General features: G+C 38.3%; 1 protein-coding gene across 1 annotated transcript in view; it reads left to right on the top strand.

The window, feature by feature from the left end:
* The window catches only part of YTHDC2 (YTH N6-methyladenosine RNA binding protein C2), a 53122-nt gene that overhangs the window by 13923 nt on the left and 13213 nt on the right, over nt 1–25986 (top strand). Inside the window, exons 6-23 of the mRNA XM_056116688.1 lie at nt 904–1006; nt 2329–2485; nt 4220–4327; nt 5978–6126; nt 7606–7741; nt 12724–12850; nt 13018–13083; nt 14832–15010; nt 15234–15330; nt 15409–15496; nt 15586–15666; nt 17524–17606; nt 17898–18003; nt 19689–19808; nt 20108–20380; nt 22313–22439; nt 23575–23780; nt 24507–24702. Of these exons, the coding sequence (XP_055972663.1) occupies nt 904–1006; nt 2329–2485; nt 4220–4327; nt 5978–6126; nt 7606–7741; nt 12724–12850; nt 13018–13083; nt 14832–15010; nt 15234–15330; nt 15409–15496; nt 15586–15666; nt 17524–17606; nt 17898–18003; nt 19689–19808; nt 20108–20380; nt 22313–22439; nt 23575–23780; nt 24507–24702 (2402 nt within the window). The remainder of the gene's footprint in view (nt 1–903; nt 1007–2328; nt 2486–4219; nt 4328–5977; nt 6127–7605; nt 7742–12723; nt 12851–13017; nt 13084–14831; nt 15011–15233; nt 15331–15408; nt 15497–15585; nt 15667–17523; nt 17607–17897; nt 18004–19688; nt 19809–20107; nt 20381–22312; nt 22440–23574; nt 23781–24506; nt 24703–25986) is intronic.

Genomic DNA, 25986 nt, shown 5'->3' with positions numbered 1-25986 from the left:
CCAGACTCTGCCAGGAGTCAACGCTTGAGCATGGAGCCAGGAATAGCGTTGGAGTGCTGCTGAATATGGCCCCCAAAGCAAAAGTAAATATAGAAAATTTGGAACACAGGGTTGGCGATGATGTTTATGGTAAACAATAATTTGTAGTGACTAGATTATTATCAGTAGTAGTATACTAGTATTGCTATCCTTACCAGTGGTAGTATTTGTTCTTGTTTGGATATTGTGATTCAAAAAATGGACTTAATTTATGATTTACTCTTTATCCCCAAACAAACATTTAAGGTGTTTCTATTTTAAAAAATCAGGTTTTTATTTATTTTTTTTTTGGAAATAATAAAAAGCTATTAATAACAGTAGATGGCGAGATTGTGGGGCATAAAACACTTCTTTTAGGACCAGAGCTATTAGGGTGCTTGTCTTGCAAGTGGCCAACCCTGGCTTGATGCCCGGAACCCTACCAGGGGTGATCCCTGAGTGCAAAGCCAGGAGTTGCTAAGCTCTGCCTCCCAGATGACCAGGAAAAAACAAAACACATTATATTATATCACTGTCACTGTCCTCCGTTGTTCATCGATTTGTTCGAGCGGGCCCAGTAACGTCTCCATTGTGAGACTTGTTGTTACTGTGTTTAGCATATCGAATACGTCATGGGTAGCTTGCCAGGCTTTGCCGTGCGGGTGAGATACTCTCAATAGCTTGCCGGGCTCTCTGAGAAGGGCGGAAGAATTGAACCCGGGTCAGTGGGATCCACGCGTGCAAGGCAAATGCCCTACCTGGTGCTGTCGCTCCAGCCCATTGTATTATATAATATTAAAGTATTGTGGGATTGACATTTAGTGTGATCATGTTATAATTACATAAAGATTTGTTAATTTTGCTCTTATTTTTTATTTTTTTAAGGGTTTCTCCAAAGACACTTCTGACATTTTGCACTAATGGGGTATTGCTTCGTACATTAATGGCAGGAGATAGTACAATGTCAACTGTGACACATGTTATTGTGGTAAGAATAATGCTAAATTTGCTGCATATAATTCACTGTGGCACTATAGCACTGTCCTCCCGTTGTTCATTGATTTGCTCAAGCGGGCACCAGTAACATCTCACAACAACTTTTGAGACTTGTCACTGTTTTTGGCATATCAAATACGTCACTTGCCAGGCTTTGCCCTGTGGGCAGGATACTGTTGGTAGCTTGCCTGGCTCTCCGAGAGGAGCAGAGGAATGGAACCTGGATCAGCCATGTGCAAGGCAAACGCTTTACCTGCTGTGCTATCGCTCCAGCCCAGTTTTAACTATATTGGGGGAAATTTTCTTATGTCCCCATTTTATTGTTTTTTTATAATAATAAACAATAAATAAAGGTAAAGGTAAAGGCCCTCCCGTTGATCGTCGATTTGCTCGAGCAGGCCCAGTAACGTCTCCATTGGAGACTTTGTTGTTACTGTGTCTGACATATCGTATACTCTCGGTAGCTTGCCGGGCTCTCCGAGAGGGGCGGAGGAATCGAACTCGGGTTGGCCATGTTGGCCGCTTGTAAGGCGAACGCCCTACCCGCTGTGCTATCGCTCCTTTACCAAACAATAAATATTATTTATTATAAATTTGAATATATGTAAGTACACTTTTAGAATCAGGTATAAAGAAATTGGATGCATTTTTGAAATAATCTGACAGTTTTTTGATTGAATTAAAATTTTTTTCGAATTAACTACTTTCTTTTTACCATAAGAATATAAAGGGCAATAAATTTTTACAGAGCTTTTTGAATTTGAAAACAAAACAAACTTAGAGCTAACAAAAGCACTGAAAACTTTTTTACTTATTAATCTAATTCATTGTTTAACAAATAATGAATAAATTTTCCAGTTTTATGAACATGTTTTACAGTCAGTTAACTTCTTGGTTAAACTGTTGAATTAACTAGCTAGTAATGAAGTAGATGAATTACCACCCACATAGTAAATAAGCTTTTATCCACTTTGTGTTGGGAAAGCAATAAATATTACAAGTTAGCAATAAGCAACTTTTAAAAACTTTACTGGCGCTGTGCATTCAAGTTTATTGATAATAGATTCTGCGTCTTTTAAATGTACATTAAATGTATTATTTAGCTTCTCATGATTTGATACTCTACGGAGCATTGGGGGGAGGATAAATATATTGTTTTGTTTACCAAGTTTATGTCTAAGATGCAACTTTTTAGATCATACTGATTGGTGTTGTCCATATTTTGTGCAGTACCCATCAGCTTCCTAGTTTTAAAGACAGCTATCTGTGTTTTAATTGTTCTGTGATTTCATGTTTCCTTTTTGTTTCCTGCAGGATGAAGTCCATGAAAGGGATCGGTTTAGTGATTTTTTACTTACAAAGTTAAGAGATTTATTGCAAAAGCACCCAACTTTGAAGCTAATTCTTTCTAGTGCTGCCTTGGATGTAAACTTGTTTATAAGATACTTTGGAAGTTGTCCAGTCATATATAGTAAGTTAAATTATCCAATGTCGTATAGAATTTTTATTAAAGAATTCTTTTTGGCATGATTATATTTACTGTATAAATGTTGGGGCATGTTCTGAAAAAGAGGATTTCTCTGTTTCCTCTGAACCATGCGTTGTCATCTCTATTCTTGTCCTCTTGTTTTCTGCCTGTAACTCTTAGGCATTCTGTACTGAAGCCAATTCTCTAGTCTGAGGAGGAAATAAGCTTTATTTCAGTTGGTATTCTCTAAATTCTGTACTGCAGTTTCCACATTTTTCTTAAACTCCTTGAATAGTTTTAGCTCCCATATTTATTTTCATTTGCTTTTTAATATGATGGCTTTTGATGTATCCTTTTCCTTTCATCAGAGCTGTTATCTTTAAATAACATGTTATCACTGTCACTGTCACTGTCCTCCCGTTGTTCATCGATTTGCTCGAGCGGGCCCAGTAACATCTCCCTTGGAGACTTTGTTGTTACTGTGTTTGGCGTATCGAGTACGTCACGAGTAGCTTGCCAGGCTCTGCTGTGTGGGCGAGATACTCTCGGTAGCTTGCTGGGCTCTCTGAGAGGGGCAGAGGAATCAAACTCAGGTCGGCCATGTTGGTGCATGCAAGGCAAACGCCCTACCGCTGTGCTATCGCTCCAGCCCAAATAACATGTTATATTTTTCTTAAAATTAAAAATGTTATATGCGTTCACCATGATGAAATGTGGCATATATAGAAAAGTTCACAATCCCTCTTTAAAGTTTCATATTCTGCTTCTTTGGAAGTACAAGCCTGCTGTTTATCTGTTTTCACATTGTTCACACACAAACCAGTTCAAAAATATACATACATGTGGCATTATTATAAGCTAGAGACTTCCTTTTCATCACTCCACATTCACTCTAATTTTGAATTCACTGCTGCCATCTTTTGCCTAAACTTTTTCTATAGCTTTCATTTGGTTTGTTGCATCAACTATTCTATTTTAATTTTGTTTTCTAAATTGTAGCCAGTGTGTTTTTTTTTCTGGATATGAATACTTTTGATGTAGAAACTTTTCCTGAGCTTACAGTTTTGAATTTATTTCAATAAAGATCCAAACTCCTAAGAAGACATACTATTTCTTCTACCTCATTTTAAACGCTAGTCAGCTTTTTACTAGTTTCTCCAGCCATATTCCAACTAATAGTGGGTAGGGTTTTTTTTTTTTAACACATCATGCATGCTTTTCCCCACCACAGTGATTTTGCTTATACTTCACTTTCCTCGTTGCACTCTAATTATTTTATATGGCAGTCGTTTTATGTACCCCTTTCTCTTCTTATTTTGTAATTAAGGATGCTTTTCTGAGTCATACTGCCTGAAACTGTCAAGGTAGCTTGTACTTTTCTCTCATAGGATTAACAACTTTGTTTTTATGTTGATATTCTGAACTGGTAGATTAATGACTGTCTTCATTGCTAATTTGCATATTTCAAGAGGGAAGAGGGCAGGAGGTATGTCTGATTTTGCTTGCCATTTTTATTCTTGGTGCCTACGTGATGTGAAATATGATAGCAAACTGGAAGAAGCTAGCAAATGTTTGTCTAAGAGGTCAAAGTTATATTTCAAGTGGTTTCTTGAGGAGTATCAACTAATGGATTACTATTAAATTTTACTCTGATGTTTGATTAGATTGAACTTCTGTTTTTATGTATATAAATATATAAATATATAGATTATTTTAAAACAAATTTGTATTGTTTAGTACAGGGAAGACCATTTGAAGTAAAAGAAATGTTTCTGGAAGACATCTTAAGAACTACTGGATACACAAACAAAGAAATGTTAAAATACAAGAAGGAAAAACAGCGAGGTAAGATTTTTACCAAACAAATAAGAGAAAATTCCTGTTGATACTTTTTATACTAAGACAGTACAAGAAAGAACACTTTAAAATGTTTCTCCTTTGTGTATACTTGTGCAATATTGTACTAGAATGTTAACCCAAATGTACATTTTGTATTTTGAAGTCATAATCTATAAAGAGAAAGGGATATTAGATGCCAGAATTGAAAAGATGGATTATATGCCAATATTCAGGGAGGTATGCAAGTATGTGTAAACTGCCTACGCCGTATCATTGGACAAGAGGAAGGGCAAGGTGGGAGGGAAGTGACACAGGAAGTATGTTGAGAAATAAAAAGCTATTTTGATAAAATGTGATAATGATGATTATACCTGTATTTAGCAGGGCTGTAGCGATAGCACAGCGGGTAGGGCGTTTGCCTTGCATGCAGCCAACATGGCCGACCCGAGTTCGATTCCTCCGCCCCTCTCGGAGAGCCCGGCAAGCTACCGAGAGTATTCGATATGCCAGACACAGTAACAACAAAGTCTCCAATGGAGACGTTACTGGGCCCGCTCGAGCAAATCGATGATCAACGGGAGGGCCTTTTTTTTTTTAATTTAGCATTGTATGCCTATTAATATATCTCTTTGTCATTGACGTAAATTTCTCATCTTTCAAATTAGGGTGAGATTTCCTTTTGCTTGCTTCCAAATAGATTATTCATAGCAGAAAACTTGGTTTTAGACTTTTGATTCTTTATAGCACAGCGGGTAGGGCGTTTGCCTTGCACGCAGCCAAAGTGGCCGACCCAAGTTCGAGTCCTCCGCCCCTCTCGGAGACCCCGGCAAGCTACCGAGAGTATCTTACCCGCACAGCAGAGCCTGGCAAGCTACCTGGGACGTATTCAGTATGCCAAACACAATAACAAGAAGTCTCGCAATTGAGACGTTACTGGGCCTGCTCGAGCAATTCAATGAACAACGGGAGGACAGTGACTTTGACCTTTCTCCCTTTGACATATGTTGGGGTTTTCTACTTTTAAAAAGTAGTTAGGGGCAGGAGCAATAGCACAGTGGGTTGGGTGTTTGCCTTTGCACACAGCCCACTGGGATTCAATTCCCAGTATTCCATATGATCCCTGAGTACTGCCAGGAGTAATTCCTGAGTGCAGAGCCAGGAGTAACCCCTGTGCATTGCCAGGTGTGACCCAAAAAGCAAAACAACAACAACAAAAAAGTAGTTAGCAATTACTATTGTATAAGCACAATTCTGAACCACACTGTCAGTTATAAAACTAAGCTCAAACTTCCGGGGATGAAAATTAGATTAAATGTTTATCTCACTCAAGTATTATGTCAAAAATTCAGTAAGTGATTTCTCTACAACGTACTACATTAACATTTATTTAATATTTTGTGGATAAGGTAGTGTTCTTTCTAAATTTTGAACTAGGTCATCCACTTAATAATAAATGATTGTGTGTCATTTTAAGCAATTTCACCTGAAATTGCTTTTAAAATGATTCATCATGTTAACTGAATGCTCATATATTTTTGAAGTAACTAAAAACAGGCCAACTTTTAAGTGTTTTCAGATTTAATTTCTCTAAGCATGGGAATATATTTCAAAAGTAAAGAATTTATCTACTTATTTTTTCTTTGGTAACTGCTACAGAAGAGAAACAACAGACCACACTTACAGAGTGGTACTCAGCTCAGGAGAATACTTTCAAGCCAGAATCTCAGAGACAGAGAACTGTTCCAAATGTGACTGAAGAATATGACTTACTAGATGATGGTGGGGATGCCGTCTTCAGTCAGCTGGTAAGATTTTGTTGGTTTTGCATTGATATTTTTAAGTGTATAGTTTCAAAGACATGGTATCATTTTTCATCTTATTGAAATGTTCCTGAGTTTTACATTATAGTACATTTTCAAAACTACTCTCTATACCCTTTTCTGCAAATAATGCAGCATCTTTTTATTTCAAACTGAAGTAACTTCTGTGTTTTCTCTCAGAAAAGATGTAGATAATTCAGTTTCGATTTTTGGGCCACACTTGGGGATATCGGGTGCTATTCCCAGCACTGTGCTTGGTTGTTGCAAGGACTCTGTGGTGCCAGGGATCAAATCTGGGGCCTCTGAATGAAACACATGTGCTTCAGCCCATTGAACTCTCTCTCTGCCCCCTTACGAAAATAGATAATGTACATATACTATTGTGTGGTAGATATGTGTCCTGTGAATTGCAGACTAAAATGATGAAGGGCAGCTGGCTTCGTGAGGAGAAAATTAACAACGGTACTTGTAGTTAGAGCAAGTAATCAGTGCAGGTTGCTTCCATCATCAGTGACCTGTGTGACTTTATAAAGCTACCCATTAAAGACCTCAATTTTTTTTCTTCTCCTTTCCTTGCCACAAAATCTTTTACAAATGTAATATTTCACAACCTCTGGTCCTGTTCATTCCTCTACACCTATATCCCAAATGGGGCCTCTTCTGTGTTAAGTTCATGAGAGCACTTTGAAATTGGGGACAAGTTAATTTTCCAGGGCCCTTTGCGTTTTTACATTCTTTTATGCTGGTTTGCAATTTTTAAATAGGTTTTGGTGATTAATGTGATGAAAGTAGGTCTGGGACTCTGCTTTTTAGAAAAATGACTTTTTAAGCATAAGAAAAGTATACTGTGGGTATGCTTGCATTTTTGTACCATTTGCTAACTTATATGCATTCAGATGAACTTGAATTTTCTTAAAACAAACAACTTTTAAAGAACTCTAAAAAAGTTGACTGAATAAGCTTAGGGAATGCCCATTTTTGGTTCAGTAAGCAGCATTTTGATAATGAAAAATGGAGATTCTGAAGCCTGACTGCACATTAGCATCACCTAAAAGTTTTGAAGCCCTATGGATTCTGGCCTCCTCCCTACTTATTTTAATCTTGCGGAACCTGCATCAGCATTGAAAAGCTCCAAGTGATGCTCCTCCCTTTGAGTTGCATTTGGTTACAGAACCACTGTGTATAGGTATATATTGAAACATACTTTGAGCAGCTCTTAGTTAAGATTGTTGTTAATATCCCTTTTGTTGCTGACAAGCTCAGCTTCAGATAACAAATGGATGCCACAACAAAATAAAAATAGTATTTTGGGTGATTATATTGGTGATGAAACAAGGACCTTTTTGTGCAGTCTTTGCACTACTATACAGCTAGTGATTCTTATGGCCTTTATGTCCCTGTTAAGTTTTAAGTAAGCAGAGTTGAAGGTATTGAGTAATTTTAATATAATCTTTCTTTTTGAAGACAGAAAAAGATGTCAATTGCCTTGAACCATGGTTAATAAAGGAAATGGATGCTTGTCTTTCTGACATATGGCTACATAAAGATGTTGATGCCTTTGCTCAGGTCTTCCACCTTATTTTAACTGAAAATGTTAGTGGTGAGTATAATTTATTTGGTTTTATTTTTATAACATCTACATTCATTTGTGGTAGACGTGTAGTTCAATTCAAATGTTTGCACTACTTTTATTGACATAGCCAACAATTTCATCTTTTGGAGTCACAGTCATGGTCACGGTCCTCCCGTTGTTCATCGATCTGCTCGAGCGGGCCCAGTAACGTCTCCATCATGAGACTTGTTGGTACTGTGTTTGGCATATTGAATATGTCATGGGTAGCTTGCCAGGCTCTGCCATGCGGGCGAGACACTCTCAGTAGCTTGCCGAGATCTCCGAGAAGGGTGGAGGAATCAAACTTGGGTCGGCCATGTTGGCCGCTTGTAAGGCAAGTGCCCTACCGCTGTGCTATCAGTATCTTCTTTTAAGCATTATAAATTAAAACTATATTAAGTCCACGATTCTTTTTTTTTTTTGTGGTGGGGAGAGGAAGGAATTAGGGCCACATTTGGGGATTCACATTTGGGGGTTCTTGGACTGATTTCTATTGTGTCTAGGGAGTCGTTCCCACTAGTTCTTTGCATTTTCTCATACTGAGTCAGGGATTCTTAATCCAGTATCTCCAGAATAGTTTTATGGAGTCTGTAAATGTGTAAGTTCATCTCAAAAGACATGACATAAATCTCATAAAATGCAATTGTATTTTTGTATATTGTATATATGTGTGTATATATGTGTTTTACATAACATCCCTCAGAGGTTTATGAAGTTTTGCCAAAAAAGTTAATACCTGTGTTCTAAATCACTCATTTGGTAAATGAAAAATGATATTATTTAGGTTCATCATTTAATTTATATATGCATACTTTGTCATAACACTTTTTTATGAGTTACCTATTTGTTATTTATAATGTACAGTGGCAGCTTTTAGACTCAGATGTTTCTAGGCAAAAGGAAGAATAAATCATAGGTCAGTACTAGAAAATATTAAGTATTAAGTAATTTAGTAGCAGAGCTTGCTAGCAGTACTACTGTAATTTTTATTGATCGGTCTGTTCTTGTAGCATTTAAAAAAATTAACTCTGAATATAGTGTTTTCTCTTTTCTTGGCTGCAACTTGGTTTCCTTGGCAGGATGACAGGATTTTCCCTTATTTTGAGCTCAAATATGGAATGTCCCAGATCTTAATTCTTAGATTTCTATTTGCTATTAGTTCCTACTTGGAGCTTATCTAGTCTGACTTAGAGTAAAGTAAAAGTGATAGCACAGCGGTACGGCATTTGCCTTGCACGCAGCCAACATGGCCGACCCGAGTTCGATTCCTCCACCCCTCTCGGAGAGCCCGGCAAGCTACCGAGAGTATCTCGCCCGCACGGCAGGGCCTGGCAAGCTCCCCGTGACGTATTCGATATGCCAAACACAGTAACAACAAAGTCTCCAATGGAGACGTTACTGGGCCCGCTTGAGCAAATTAATTAATTAATTTTTATTTTTATTAGTGAAGCACCAGGTTGTAGACTTACAAATTTTTGTGCTTGGATTTCAGTTATACAGTGATCAAATACCCATCCCTCCACCAGGGCCCATTCTCTACAATCACTGATCCTAGTATCCCTCCGACCCCCCCATCCCCCCCATCCCAACCTACCTCTGTGCAGGGCGTTCCCTTTCGTTATCTCTCTCCTTTTGAGTGCTGTAGTTTGCAAAAGAGACATCGAGTGGCAATCATATTCGGTCTATAGTCTACTCTCAACACGCATCTCCCATCCTGAGAGAACCTCCCAACACCCTTTATTTGGTGCTCTCTTCTCTCTCTGAGCTGCCTCTTTCCCTAGCATGTGTGGCTGGCCTCAAAGCCATGGGGTAATCCTCCTGGTACTTATCTCGGCTATTTTTGGGTGTTAATCTCCTATTTATGTTCCCCAAATGAATGCAATCTTTCTATGTCTGTCCCTTTCTTTCTGACTCCTTTCACTTAGCATGATACTTTCCCCGTAGTACCACTTGTATATGATTTTCATGACTTCATCTTTTCTAACTGCTACATAGTACTCCATTGTGTAGATGTACCAAAGTTTCTTTAACCAGTCACCTGTTCTCGGGCACTCAGGTTCTGTACAGATTCTGGCTATTGTAAACAGTGCTGCATTGAATACACAAGTGCAGATGTCACTTCGACTATACTGTTTTGCCTCTCTGGGATGTATTCCCAGGAGTGGTATTGCTGGGTCAAATGGGAGCTCAATTTCTAATTTTTTGAGGATCGTCCATACTGTTTTCCAAAAGGGCTGAACCAGTCGGCATTCCCACCAGCAGTGAAGGAGAGACCCTTTCTTGCCACATCCACACCAACACCGGTTGCTTTTGTTCTTTTGGATGGGGATCAGTCTCTGTGGTGTGAGATAATATCTCGTTGTTGTTTTGATCTGCATCTCCCTGATGATTATTGATGTAGAGCATTTTCTCATGTGCCTTTTAGCCATTAGCCATTCATATTTCTTCTTTGAGAAAGTTTCTGTTCATTTCGTCGCCCCATTTTTTGATGGGGTTGGATGTTTTCTTCTTGTGGAGTTCAACCAGTACTTTGTATATCTTTGATATCAACCCCTTGTCGGGTGTGTATTTGGCAAATATCCTTTCCCATTCTGTAGACTGTCTCTGTATTTTGGTCACTGTTTCTTTGGAGGTGTAGAAGCTTCTTAGTTTAAAATAGTCCCATTTATCTATCTCTGTTTACACTTGCTTGGCCAGTGGTGTGACATCTTTGAAGATACCATCAGCTTCAATGTCATGGAGGGTTTGGCCAACTTTGTCTTCAATGTACCTTATGGATTCTGGTCTGATGTTGAGGTCTTTAATCCATTTTGATCTTACTTTTGTATTTGGTGTTAGGGACAGATCTGAACCCACTTTTTTGCATGTAGCTGTCCAGTTTTGCCAGCACAATTTGTTAAAGAGGCTTTCCTTGCTCCACTTCACATTTCTTGCCCTCTTATCAAAGATTAGATGATCAGATGTTTGGGGGGAAAATGTCAGTATATTCGACCCTGTTCCATTGGTCTGCAGCTTTTGCTTCATCCCTTTTAATATCCTTTTGCTTTCATGTTCATCATAAAATTGTTGTTCTCTTTTAAAATACATTTAGAGGGACTAGAGCAGTAGTACAGCAGGAAGGGTGCTTGTCATACATGCAACTGACCCAGGTTTGGTCCCTAGCACCTGATACGGTACCTCGAGCCCAAATGGGGTGATCCAGGTATGACCCCTGAGCACAGAGTCAAGAGTAAGCCCTGCGCACAAAAAAAACCCAAAAAACAAAAATAAAAATGCTTATGTGATTATCATTAACTGAAGATACTGCTATTGACCTTATTGCTCAGGTACAAAACAAAATCATCCTTTACTTTGCTTTTATTATATCATACAGACCATTAGCAAATTCTGTTACCTTTATCTGTAGCACAGTAGCTCTGTCCTCCTGTTGTTCATCGATTTGCTCAAGCAGACACCAGTAATATCTCCATTTTGAGACTTGTTACTGTTTTTGGCATATTGTATACATCACGGGGAGCTTGCCAGACTTTGCTATGTGGACGAGATATTCTCAGTAGCTTGCCAGGCTCTCCGAGAGGGACGGAGGAATCGAACCTGGGTCAGCTGCGTGCAAGGCAAATGCCCTACCCCCTGTGCTATTGCTCCAGCCTGTTAGCTTTACCTACTAAATAAAATTTTGATCTTGTTTAAGGCAACAAAGTGGTAACAAAATATGATCTTGAACTTTGTATTTGAGCCTATAAACATTCATCACCAACCAAGGTTAAAAATTCTGTTTTTTTGTTTGTTTGTTTGTTTTGGGTCCACTCTTAGCAGAGCTTAGGGCTTACTTACCCTTCCTCTGTACTCAGGAATTACTCCTGGGAATGCTCAGGGAATCATATGAGAATCCAGGAATTGTACCCGGATTGACCATGTACAAAGCACACATTCTTCCTGTTGTACTATTGCTCTGGCTTCTTAAACTCTTAATTGTATATTGGCATGTGGTGATTAACACACTGTTTAGGACAGTCGTTCAAGGGGTCTGCAAGTTTGTAGCATTCCTTTTCTAACTTTCTCCGTGAGCTTAATTCACTTTTATTCTTCTGGTTGACTGTTCCCATTCTGTTCTGTATTTTTACAAAGAGTATATCAAGCTAACAAATCTCCTTGGATGTTCTGAATTCAAGTTTTTATAATGCTTTTATTAGGTGAAAAGTGCTAATCATCCTTGTCCTGACACTCTTAAGTATAAAATTTCTTTTTTTTTTTAATCTTAAATGTTTTCATTTTATAAGGTGGTTCACAACATTTGATTACAGTTAACTGTATTTAAACACCAATCTCACCACCATTGCACCTTCCCATCACCAAATTTGGGATGTTTCCATCCCAAGCCCAATCCCTGTCCCAAAGCACAACCAAAATAATATATTTTGTATTGTCTGTTGTGGAATACCTCTGAAAATGCTACAAAAAAGTATCCATAGAGGAGATAGTGTGAAGATTGTTCTATTTTGGCATGAGCCATTAAGATCTTCTTTAGAATATCACAGACATTTGTTAAAGGCTGAGTGATGTGAGCTTTCATATATATAACTGAAACTATGTATATATATGTATTTCCCTCTATGATTTGTTGCCTACTGTCTGAACCCCATCAAGTGTGGTGTGGTACTCATGGAGAATGGGTAGGGAGTGTCTTATGATGTATTGTGTGGCCGCGAATGGGTTCACTCATATAATGTGAGACTTGACCCACGTGTGTTGGGGAATGGCCTTGAGCATGGCGGCATTGGGCTGTTGGGGACTGGAGGTTTTCCATTGCCAGGGCTGGGTCCCTTGGAGCAGGTAGGGCTCTCACCTGCCTCCCCTTCCCGCCCCCCCGGGCGGGGGGGGGGGTTCCCTGAGTATTTAAATATAAAATATCTTAAATTATTTTAAGTTGTTTGGAAAATTAGCATTTATTTTCATTTATTTTTCTCTAGTTGATTACCGACACAGTGAAACCAGTGCAACAGCTCTGATGGTTGCTGCAGGACGAGGCTTTTCAAGTCAGGTGGAGCAGTTAATAAGTATGGGAGCCAATGTCCACAGTAAAGCCTCAAATGGCTGGTAATTTTATGCAATATGCTTTCTTTGTATACCTTTATGTATTTTATATCTTGTATAGTAATTACTAACTTGTCTCTAAATTGGGTGAACAAATAATTTTGAGTAACTTATTTTAGGATTTTGGAATTCTGAAAAAATCTTAACATGATATCTTTGAATTTTGGCAGGATGGCTCTAGATTGGGCTAAACACTTTGGGCAGACTGAAATTGTGGATCTTCTAGAATCTTACAGGTAATACTCAGTATTATAATGCTACCTCTTTAAAAATTAGTTGTGTTTACCATGCAGTGAGACGAATATAGGCTCTTTTTCTTCTCAGTGATCAGAAGAAAATTTCAAAAATAAACCTTCAAAAGAAGATAATTGAATTCATGAGAAAAATCAGGCACAAGAACACAATATCTGTTTAAATCATGTCATCATGAGGGCTTCTGAAATTTACAGTTACTCCTAGCTATATAACTTACTCCTTAGCTATATTTATTGGTTTTTCTGTTCCTTCTGTCCACCAGAATTTATTAAGCTGCTTGTCTCCTTTGTACAAGGACAGTGTCTTAATACAATACATGTTCAGTGACTATATGTCAAAACACTAAGGGGTTGATAGTGCACTTATCTTGAATGTGGCCAGTCTAGGTTCAGTCTGACACCCTGTGTGGTCCCCAGAGCCCCACCAGGTGTGATCCCAAAACAAAAAGGACTAAATAATAAAAAGAACATTGTAACTAAAACTACAGAGCAGCATATGTGTTGGTAAGTGTAAATAATGACCAAAAACTTCCTTTAAGAAGTTACTAAGGAGTTGCTAAAGAGATGACTCAAAGACGTAGAGCTCATTTTTTGCCTGAAGAATCTTCACAATGATCCCTGGTATGGTGTAGTCCCCTGAGCACTGCTGGATATGTCCCCACAAAAATAAATAAATTTTTGTGATAATTCACACACCATTGTGAATGTGTATGTATACAATTCAGTGGTTTCTCTATGCTCATACAGTTAGAAGTCTTCATTACAGTCAATTCAAGGATGCTTCATCACCACCAAAGAGTCCAAAAGATGTCATTGGCTGTCACTCTCTTTCTCTTTTCTCTCCCAGCCTTAAACAACAACACTTCCTGTTTCTTTAAGTTTGTCTATTCTGGATAGTTTGTGTAAGTAGAATTGTGGATAGTCTTTTGTGATTGAATTCATTGAATTAGATTAATGATTTTAAGGTCTGTATTTTAATATCCTTTTTATGATTAAGTAATTAATAAAGTAAATATCATTTAGTGGGTAGGGCGTTTGCCTTGTACGCGGCCGACCTGGGTTCGATTCCTCTGTCCCTCTCAGAGAGCCCAGCAAGCTACCAAGAGTATCCTGCCCGCATGGCAGAGCCTGGCAAGCTCCTTGTGGCGTATTCGATATGCCAAAAAGAGTAACAAGAAGTTTCACAATGGAGATATTACTGGTGCCCACTCAAGCAAATTGATGAACAACAGGACAGTGGTACAGTTCTACGTGGATGGTCCAGTTAATGCATTCATTAGTATATGAATATTTAAGTACAGATTTTTATCTGGTACTTTTTTTTTCAGAGTAGGAAAGTGTAAAAGTTAATTGGAAAGTAGAAGAGAAAGGAAAAGTGGAGTATAGGATGAACTTCTCATTTTTTTAATTGTTATTTTAGTGGGTATGCAGTGGTATTTTATTGTGATCTTAATGTTTTATTTCTCTGATATCTAGTGGTATTAAACATCCTTCCACTTGCTTATTGGTCATTTGCATATTTTCTTTGGAGAAATATTTTCAGGTGGTGTTTTGAAAAGCATTTCTGGACAGGCTTTCCTTTGTCTAGTAAATTTAAAACAAAAACTTGGACATTAACTATTACTCATTTTCCTTACGACATCCTGAAAATTTGAAGGGCATAATGGGAAAAGTTGACTTCTAAGCTACTCTTTAATGAAAATGAATTTGGTCTTTTTTATTTTTTATAGTGCTTCATTGGAATTTGGAAATCTAGATGAAAGTTCTCTGGTTCAAACAAATGGAAGTGACCTCAGTAACGAAGACAGAGAGCTCCTAAAAGCCTATCATCATAGTTTTGATGATGAAAAAGTAGACTTAGATTTGATCATGCATCTTTTGTATAATATCTGCCATAGTTGTGATGCAGGTAAATATTGTCTAGAAGGCCTAAAACAAAAAAGTATGGTTTAATGTAAAAATTAGTACTTGTAAAAATGTTCTATAATTCCATCAATATTATATAATCTTGTATCTTATTATAAGTATTAGGGTTTATTAGTACTTGAGAATGTATGATAGTTCATTATAGTGCTATTGATTGGTTTATTTTACAGTGAGATTTTATATTCAAAAGATTCTTCTTCTCCTAGGTGCAATATTAATTTTCCTACCTGGATATGATGAAATTGTCGGACTGAGAGATCGTATCTTGTTTGATGACAAGCGGTTTGCAGACAACACACATAGGTAAAAGCTGAGGTTTTATTTTAATTGCTTTAAATAACAGATTGATATCATAATAAATGTTCTCTTAATTGTTAACAGGTATCAGGTCTTTATGCTTCATTCAAATATGCAAACATCTGATCAAAAGAAAGTATTAAAAAACCCACCTGCAGGTGTTCGAAAAATAGTAAGGTTCATAAAATTTTCTTTTTTCAGTTTCTTCTAGTAATTTATTTTGTTTTCATATTAACTGCAAAATAATAATTCTTATTGCAGATTCTGTCCACTAATATTGCTGAAACTAGCATTACAGTCAATGATGTGGTCTTCGTTATTGATTCTGGTAAAGTGAAAGAGGTATGTATAGATTAATAGTGTTTTTACTTAAATAAAAAAGTTAAGTTTCATTTCATAATTTTTTTTGTTTAAGCAGAATTTACTTCAGTGATAAATTTTCTGATTTTAGATAAATTTGACTTAGTTAAATATTGATTATATTTTAGATACTATTCTACCTTAATATGAAGGGTGTTGCTGATTATTTTAGCAAATACAAAAGTTTTAACTTCTGCTCACTAAAAGCTAGGGGACAAGTAAAGGGTTTGACTAGTCACAGTGAAAATTTTATCACATATGGAAATTGATTACATATTTCACTGATAGTAGTTATTCAAGATATATAATATAATGTGACCATTCTGGGAGGAAGCAAATAAATTAAAATTAGGCTCAAGAAATTTTAGTCAGTGACCAAATAATGACTGGCACCTACTTTTACTAAAATGAATTTTATTGAAGCATTGCTTTGTTCATTCTTGTACCTATTATCTATGATGGTTTTCATGCTACAGTGGAGATTTGAGTTATGTGGCAAAGACTCTCTGTAATGACTGCAATACTCACTACTTGGCCTTTACAAAAATAGTTACCAATAGCTGATACAAATAATAGGCATAGTTTATTTTCTTGTTTTATGGGAATGCCCAGAAAATTTTAATACCCTTACTTTTGATTCAGATTGAAAGTGAGTAAGTTCATTGATTTTTCAAGGTAAGAAATGCTTTGATATGCTGCATAAAAGCAGATTGTATCTTTCCAGATGGATATGTGATCATTTTTATTCCTATGCTTTTTAAAATTTTTTGACTGTTTTGTTTTTGTTTTTGTGTCACACCTAATGGTGCTCTGGCGAACATGCAGTGCCAGGGATCGAAGCAGGCCCCAGGCTTACGAAGCATTCCCATTTATCCTTTGAGCGTGACCTTGGTCTCAATTTTTTTACTTTCAGATAATTTATTTCTCACAATTCTGGATCTTCATTAAATTTGCAGCTTTTTCAAGTTTAGTTTTTTTCTTTCTCCTTAGAATATTTACAGTAAAAATTTTGAAGTTTTAAAATTCAGCACTCTTTTCCAGTAACAAAATTGTAGCCAGAATCTGGAAAAAACCTGAGTGCCCAAGAACAGATGACTGGTTAAAGAAACTTTGGTACATTTACACAATGGAGTACTATGTAGCTGTTAGAAAAGATGAAGTTATGAAATTTACATACAAGTGGTACTACATGGAAAGTATCATGTTAAGCGAAATGAGTCAGAAAGAGCGGGATAGACACAGAAAGATTGCATTCATCTGGGGAACATAAAGCAACAAAAAGGGAGAGTAACACCCAGGAATGGCTGATATTAGTACCAGGAATTTTGCTCCATGAATGGAAGGCCAGCCACAGGCTCTAGGTGAAAAGGAAGCTCAGATAGAGAAGAGAGTACCAAATGAAGGGTGTTGTGAGGGTCCTCCCAGGGTGGGAGAAGCATGCTAAAAGTAGTCGATAGACCAAACATGATTGCCACTCAAAGCCTCTCTTGCAAAACACAGTACCCAAAAGAAGAGAGAGAGAACAAAGGGGAATACCCTGCCACAGAGGCAGGATGGGACGGGGGGGGCGGGGATGAGGGTTGGGGGGGGATGCTGGGACCCGTGGGGATGGATGACGGGCACTGGTGGAGGGATGGGCACTTGATCATTGTATAACTGAAACCCAAGCACAAAATTTGTAAGCCTATAACTGTACCTCATGGTTTTTCACTAATAAAAAAAGAAAAAAAAAATTGTAGGACTTGAAATAAAACTTGACATGTTAAAATTTATTTATATTTCTTGCTGCTTCTTAAATACCTTTTATATTTTAACATGAAGGTGATTTAAATGTTACAGAAATCCTTTGATGCATTGAATTTTGTTACAATGCTAAAAATGGTGTGGATTTCCAAAGCTAGTGCCATACAAAGGAAAGGCAGGTAATGTATATTTAACGCGTTTATTTTACCACCCTGGGAATGGAAACATGTATCACATACTTAAGAAAATAACTTTATAATTGTTAATTTAAAGGTTAAATGTTTTGCAAATACCACCCTAATACTTCTTGGAAAGTCAAATTCAAAGTTATGTGAAAATTAAAAAATTTTATTTGTGTGTCCTGACCCTGATTTATTTTTATTTCTCCTAAATCAGATTGCTTTTAAAGTTTCCTTATTAAAACCTTAAGTTCCTTTGTTGAGTCTTAATTTTTATATTTTGCTTTTAAGGGCAGGGCGATGTCGACCTGGGATTTGTTTCCGCCTCTTCAGTCGACTTCGTTTCCAGAACATGTTGGAATTTCAGACTCCGGAACTTTTGAGAATGCCATTACAGGTAGAAATTTACTCTCCCCTTGACCCCCGTTTAAAAATTGGGGGGCTGGGGGGGCACCCATAGTGGTGCTCTTGGACTCTTTTCTTGCTAAATGCTTGAGGTTGCTTCTAATTGTGCTTGGGGAACACAACAGTTGCGGTGCCAGGTATCAAACCTGGGTCTCCTGCAGTCAGAGAATGCACTCCAGTGAGCTGAGCTCTCTCCCAGGCCCCAACGCACTTAACTTTGAAAATCTCTTTTTTGTGGGTGAGGGAGAAGACCGATCATTTCAGCTTACACCAATTAGATTTTTAAGCATCAGCTTAAAAAGCAAATGGCAAAGTAGGTTTTGTGGAGAACCAGCTCACATACACACACATATAACTAATATGTTTACATTTCTTTTTGTTCTTCCCTCCCCTCACCCCTTCCCCTTCACTAGTATTGATGCAGTGAACAGGATCAAACATGCATGACTGTGGTGGTTAAACTTTTTCAGCTCTGGTGGTCCTTGGTAATCGGATGTCTGCGGTTGTGGTGTTCCCACACTGCTGTGATGTGCACAGTGGTTTGACTCCTTTAGTAGTCATTGTACCTTTTCACTGGGGCGCGTACACTTTGGATGAGGTGCACACACACTGGTGGTAGTGCTCACTGAGGGTCACTGTGATGCTCACACACGTGTTCACCAGGGCCCAACCTTCCTAACTTCCTAATCATGCTTGCACAGTTCTTTTTGGAGGGTTGGGTTTTTTGTTTGTCTCATGCCAGCCATGCTCAGGGATTACTTCTGGCCCTGTGCTCAAGAATCATTCCTGGTGGGCTCAGGGGGCTATAGGGGTTGCTGGGGATGAACCCAGGTCAGCTGCCTACACGGCAAGTGCCCTGTCCACAGTACTATCTTTCTAGCCCCATTGTACATCTATTTTTTTAGTTGCACTGCCTCCTGGGACCTGCTCACCTTCGTGGTGCTCTTATAGGTGGTGTAGTCAGAAATTGCATGCAGTGCATTTACTTGCTGCATTGTGTTCTACCGGATCAAATGGATAAGAGACTAGTATGTAATATAGCACTGTAGCACTGTTCTCCCACTGTTCATCGATTTGCTCAAACGGGCACCAGTAACGTTTCCATTGTGAGACATTTTGTTGTTTTGGGCATATCTAATATGCCATGGGGAGCTTGCCAGGCTCTGTCAGGTGGGCGGGATACTCTCGGTAGCTTGCCGGACTCTCTGAGAGTGATGGAGGAATTGAACCCGGGTCGGCCATGTGCAAGGCAAATGCCCTACCAGCTGTGCTATAGCTCCAGAATGTAATATAAAGGGTGAAAGAAGTCCTTGGGTATTGTCTATTAATATTATATATTAAAAACCTATATGAGAAGATGTTGCTAGTACAATCAAAGGTTATCTTAAAATGTATGGATAGAGGGTATTCATAGGACAAAATGTAAATAAACTCCATTGCATGGGTTGGCGAGGTAGTACAAAAGTTAAGGCACTTGCCTTGCTTGTGACCAACCTCTGGTCCTCATCATTGCCTCTGGTTCCCAAGCACCAACGGGAGTGACAGGAATTACCCTTGAACACAGAGCAGAGAGTCTTTCCTGAGCACTGCCAGGTATGGCCCAAGACCCCCCCCCCCAAAAAAAAACCCGAATTATAAATAGTAATATTTAAAAATATTTTCTGTTCTTACATATAGGAACTTTGTTTGCATACCAAGCTGTTAGCCCCAGTAAATTGCCCTATTGCTGATTTCCTCATGAAAGCGCCTGAGCCGCCGCCTGGTTTGATTGTAAGAAATGCTGTGCAGATGCTGAAGGTTGGTATCTCAACCATTTTATTTTGCTTTACTATTTTAATTAGCTTTAAACCAAATGAGAATGATTCTTAAGTAATTTCGCACTTTAAAAATATAAGATAATCATGGTTTTTTGAGTAATACTCTCATGGTAATTTTATTAAAAGAGTTGATATGATCCCTTTTTATATATTTGAAGCAACTTATTTTTTGTGATGTGATAGCCACAGAAAATTTCATTTACTTTTATTTTTAATGTGTGGCTTGATTATACATAGTTTTGGTTATGTCAAATTATATTTTGTGGTTTTTTGTTTTAGACAATTGATGCAATGGATGCCTGGGAAGATCTCACTGAACTTGGATATCACTTGGCTGACTTGCCAGTAGAACCACATCTCGGTAAAATGGTCCTGTGTGCTGTTGTCTTAAAGTGTCTGGACCCGATCCTCACAATTGCCTGCACACTGGCCTATCGGGACCCTTTCGTGTTGCCCACCCAGGCCTCTCAGAAGCGTGCTGCTATGCTTTGTAGGAAACGCTTCACTGCGGGAACTTTCAGTGACCATATGGCACTTCTCAGAGCATTCCAGGTACAAAAAACTATTACTTTTTTTCTGAAAATGTTCTTAGTTAAATACTTTTTTAGGGAAAATGCAATAGTTGTAATAAACAGCTATGAAATACCTTCTTACTATTAAAATGTTGAAATGATGTTTTTCTCCAATTTCTTATTTTTAATTCACCTCTTGAGCAAAGAGATGCTCTTTTGTTGTAGTTAAGAAATACTTAAAATGGAACAGCCTTAGGAAAACCTTTTTATGAAGATGGTGTTGAAAGCTAAGAAGGAAGCCCCTGGCCCTCCCAGAGTTGAAGCCAAAACTGAGCTTTGAAGGTCAAGAAGGCAGTGCTGAAAGGCGTCCACAGTCCCGAAAAGAAAAAGATGTGGACATTACCCCCTACCGAAGGCCCAAAGTCCTGTGGCTGAGAAGGCAGCCCAGGTGCCCTTGGGAGAGCCCCAGGAAAAACAAGTCTGACCATTACGCCGTTGTCAAGTTCCCTGTGACCACTGGGCATCCGTGAGAAGACAGAAGATGGCAGCGCACCGTTCCTTGTGGATGTCAAGGCCAGCAGGCACTGGGTCAGACAGGCCAGGAAGAAGGTCTGTGACATGGGGTGCGGTCAAGGCCGACACCTGTTCAGGCTGATGGAGAGATAAAGGCATATGATTGGCGGCTCCTCGTCATGACACCTTGGATAGTACCAACAAAATTGGGATCATCTAAAGAGTCCAGCTGACTGATCCTAAATACATTTTTTTTAGCCATTAAAAAAAGTTAATGTATAAAACTGTTTTGAAGAAAATTATCTTAAATTTAATATCCTAATTTTGTTTTTTAGACTTTGTCTTTTCCTTGTCATTAAGTCTTTATGTTAAGAATTGGGGGTTGGGGGTGCGTGACACCTGGTGGTGTTCAGGGCTCACTCCTGGTTCTGGACTTACTCTCGGATCACTCCTGGCAGGCCTCAGGGGACCATATGTGCTGTTGGGTTAGAGCCTGGGTTGGCCATGTGCAAGGCAAGCACCTTACACACTGTATTGCCGCTTTCGCCAAATAGTAAGAATTTTATAAAGTCAAATCCCCAGTTTCTTAAGTCTTGAAGGTAGAAGTAAAAAATTGTAGAGAGTTATATATTGCAGGAAAAATTAAGGAAAGAACTCTTAGCAAGGGAACTGATAATGTAGTTTAGAAATTCAGCTGTTAGGGAAGAGTACGTTATTTTTACTGGCCTATTAGATACCATATAGTATAGTAGATCATTTCCTATATATTCTTTGCTTTTTTCCCTAGTTCTCTCAAAAAGAGAGATAACTGCTTTGGTTATTTAGTTATATTCCAAAGCAAGCTAGCTCATTTTTGAAGGATCTTTTCTTGTACTGCATGTAGATGGTTTCTAGAAATTTCACTTTCCATTTTCATATAGATTTGGGAAGTTATTTTTAGAAGAATTTGTGACAGAATCCTTTGATAAACGGTGTAATAAGACTTATTTTAAAATCTCCCACACTTGAGCTGGGGAGATCGTGCAGGAGGTAAGGCCCTTCCTTTGCATGCCAGCATCCCTGGTTTGAATCCCCAGCATCACGTCCCAGCCCCCTGAGCCCCACCAGTAGTGATCCCTGACAACAGAGCCAGGAGTAAGCCCTGAGCACCACAGTGACCCTAAAGCCAAAAATAAATCTTATTTAGAATCTTTAATACTTAAAGGGAGAACAAGTAGCAGACATATCTGAAAATGTACAGTTAACATAGCTCATCACTGAAGTACTGATACCTAGTTCTCATTGGGATTTTATAAATTCAATGACTTTCACAGTATTTTGAATATAAAGTAACAGTAAATTTAATATTATCTTAAATTTTAAATTTTACAAAATGAAAGGGAAAATGATCTTGACTGGTTAGTATAATGTTTTCAGTTATTTTTCGGTTTCACTGAGAAATGTAATTATGTTTTTATAGGCATGGCAGAAAGCACGAAGTGATGGGTGGGAGCGAGCCTTTTGTGAAAAGAATTTTCTTTCACAAGCTACAATGGAAATAATCATAGGCATGAGAACTCAGTTACTTGGTCAACTTAGAGCATCAGGTAAAGATTTCCTCTGGAGAATCCATTTAGATCACCAAGCTTGCCCGGCCAAAATCCGATTGTATTTCTCCTGTTAACGGAAGCCAAATTATAATTTTATCAATAAACATTTACTTAGCTTTATGGAATTAAAATTGCAAAAATTTAAATAGATTGTTTTAAGTATCAGTGTTTTTGTTTTTATCTCCCCTCCTCTCTTGTGCTGGGGAGGTTAAACCACAACTTGACACACGTACGATAACTGCTCTACAAATGCTGCCGAGCTCCATCCTCAGCCCTGGGCTTGTTTTTTTTGTTTTTGTTTAGTTTTCAAATTGATAGTAGTGTTGCTGTTTTCCTTTTAGAACTGCTTCTTGGAATTTCCTTTTTGCTGAATATGTTGTCTTGAAGGAACGGTCACAAGAAAATGACTAGAGCAGGGATTAAGATGTCTACCTAGCATGTGACTAAGTTGGGTTTGAACCTTGGCACCATATAAGATTCCCTGAACACAGCCAGCAGTCAGCCCTGAGCTGAGCACGGCTGAGTGTGACTCCGACCCTCCCCATCCCCCGTCCCCTGCCCCTTCAGTGAAAGAAAAGTACCTGAGCTTGAATTAAAGAATTAACAGAGCTTTCAAAGTAATGAGGAATTGTCTCACATATGGAGAAATATGAAGGACGTTTGAAATGGAAGTGAGAATGTATTTACTTGGTCTTACCTTCAGAATTAATACTTATCATGGCCAGGACTTTATAGCCAGAGCTGCTGTTTAGATTTTCAGCTCTTTTTTTCATTAATTTCTATGCCAAACACAGTAACAAGAAGTCTCACAATGGAGACATTACTGGGCCCGCTCGAGCAAATCTATGAACAAGGGGAGGACAGTGCTACAGTGCAGTGCTCTGAAGGATTTATGTTTCACTTTTTTGAGATCTTTAGTATGTTTCCTACTTACTGTAGCCTGAGAAAATCCAACTGCCTTAGAATGTTGATTCTGTATTTCAAACTTTCCAGAGGTTTTTATTAATTTTTGTTGAAATTTGTATCATTAAACTTCTAAGCATTTTAATAGCCTCTTTTGTAAAAATCCCCCAAATTTAAAGGGCTGTTAGGCACCCGGAGAAGAGTTGGTGTGACTTTCTCATCTTTGTAGGTTTTGTGAGAGCACGAGGTGGAGGGGACATTCGAGACGTGAACACGAATTCTGAGAACTGGGCAGTTGTGAAGGCCGCTCTGGTTGCGGGCATGTACCCCAACCTGGTCCATGTGGACCGAGACAATGTGGTACTCACGGGGCCGAAGGAAAAGAAAGTGCGCTTTCACCCCACCTCAGTGCTCAGCCAGCCTCAGTATAAAAAGGTAAAAGCCTTAATTTTTTTTTTAAGTTTTTATTATTACAGTTTAGGCAATGTGTCTGTTGATGTACATGCTTCCCACAGCTCACCACCACCAACGTGCCAGAGACCCTCCACCAAATGTTTCGAATGCTGAAGTCTTGAGTGACGCTGACCTGATTTATAGAGTTGAATCAATGAGAAATGCTCCAAATATCCACTTCATTTAAGGTTTTGTTGATGTATAATTCAACATCAAATACATTATTGATCAAATTTTGGAGTTGAAAGAAATAATATATATGAGTAATGATATTTATACAAACTGAGTGGTTGCATATTCATAGATATGTCATTGATGAACTTTTATTTTATTTTTTTAATTGAGTTCCCATCAGATACACAGTTACAAAGCTGTTCATGATCAGGTTTCAGTTATACAATGATTCGGCACCCATCCCTCCACCCATGTCCTTTTCCCACCACAATTGAGTCCAGTTTCCCTCCTACCACCCCTCTTCCAGCCTGCCTCTATGTCTCTATGGCAGACACTTTCCTTCTCTGCCCCTCCCTCCCCCTCACTCTCTTCCTCCCTTTCTCTCCCCCTCCTTCCCCCCTTCCTCCCTCACTCCCTCCCTTCCCTCCTCCCTCCCTTCCTCCCTTCCTCCCCCCTCTCCATTGATGGACTTTTTACATCTTAAAAATAGTTGATAAATATGGCTAATGATTTTGAACTTTTTTTCCCCAATAGATTCCTCCAGCCAATGGTCAAGCAGCAGCAATCCAGGCGCTACCCACAGATTGGCTGATTTATGATGAAATGACCAGAGCTCACAGAATAGCCAACATAAGGTGCTGCTCAGCAGTCACACCTGTCACTGTGTTGGTATTCTGTGGACCAGCTAGGTTGGCAAGTAATGCCCTTCAGGAACCTTCATCCTTTAGAGGTAAACAGATTATAAAGGAAGTAAATATCTGCTTGAGACAGCTTGTTATTTTAATGAATTTAATGATTGTTTTGTGTTCTGTGCCACAACTATGGTGCTCAGGGATCATTTTTGGCAGTGCTCAGGGGACTGTATGTGGTGCTGGGAATTGAACCAGGGTTAGCCACATGCAAGGCAAGCACCTTATTCCTATCTCTACTATCTGTTAATTTTAATTGACGAAAAATTTCAGTTGCTAAAATTTAATCAGTAATAGCTGCCTTTGACATACTAAGACTAATAAGGGAGTACCCTAATAAGGGAGTACCAAGAGAGTACCACTATTTGTAAAATTGATTTCTAAAGTATCTTGATACTAATTTGTGCATTTTTTAAGGTGAAAAGAAATTTGCTTTTCTATTCCACTTGGATTTAAATATAGCTTAACAAAATTAAAAAAGTAATTATTTAAGAAAGAATAGTTACACATAATCCCATCATTCTTAAAGCTAGTGCTTTTTCGTATTATGTATTTTATATGTTATATATATTAAAATACTGTATTTCAATATATAACTTTTTAAATATGCTTGCTTATTTATTCCATACTATTTCATTGTGCTATTTTAAATTTACAGAGTATTTTAAAAAATTAATACTTCATATTAATGTCCACATTTGTGATTCAGGTTTTTTGCCATTTGATATTAAGCAGGAGACTCCGCCTTGATAGGTAATTCATGAGTGTGTGGTCAAAGTGAGGGTAGGGTACATGGTATTCTCATCTGTATGTCCTTTGATTTTTCTTTAACTCTTTTTGTGGAGCACGAAGACAGAATGATAGTACAGCGGGTAGGAGGCTTGACTTGCATGTGGCTGACCTGGGTTCAGTCTCTGGCGGCCCCAGTGGCTCCCCAAGGACCACCAGAAGTGATCCCTGAGTTTGAGCCAGGACCAGTCCCCGGGTACTGCAGGAGAAGCTGGCACTGTATATACTGTGCGGCCAGGAAAATAGGAATTGTATGATAAAAGTATGTAAATTTTATTTATGATTTTCCATACATAATAATACTAGTGAGGTTATTTTTAATCCTGTTTAATATTTTAATGAAATTCTTATTTTTTATTTATATTAAAGGAATGCATTTAATTATACTTCTATGTGTTTATATTTCCCTTTATCTGAATTATTTTAATTTTTTCCACTTGAGGACTGAGGTTTTTCATAAAAATTGAAAGCCAGGGGCTGGGGATAGTATAGCAGATAGTAGTGTGTATGCCTCTGTCGGAGTTGGGTCCTGAGCA

Source organism: Sorex fumeus, unplaced genomic scaffold (genome assembly GCF_029834395.1).
Source record: "Sorex fumeus unplaced genomic scaffold, SorFum_2.1 ptg000033l, whole genome shotgun sequence".
NCBI lineage: Eukaryota > Metazoa > Chordata > Mammalia > Eulipotyphla > Soricidae > Sorex > Sorex fumeus.
Note: the sequence above shows the minus strand (reverse complement) of the source record. Positions and strands in the feature narration are given on the sequence as shown.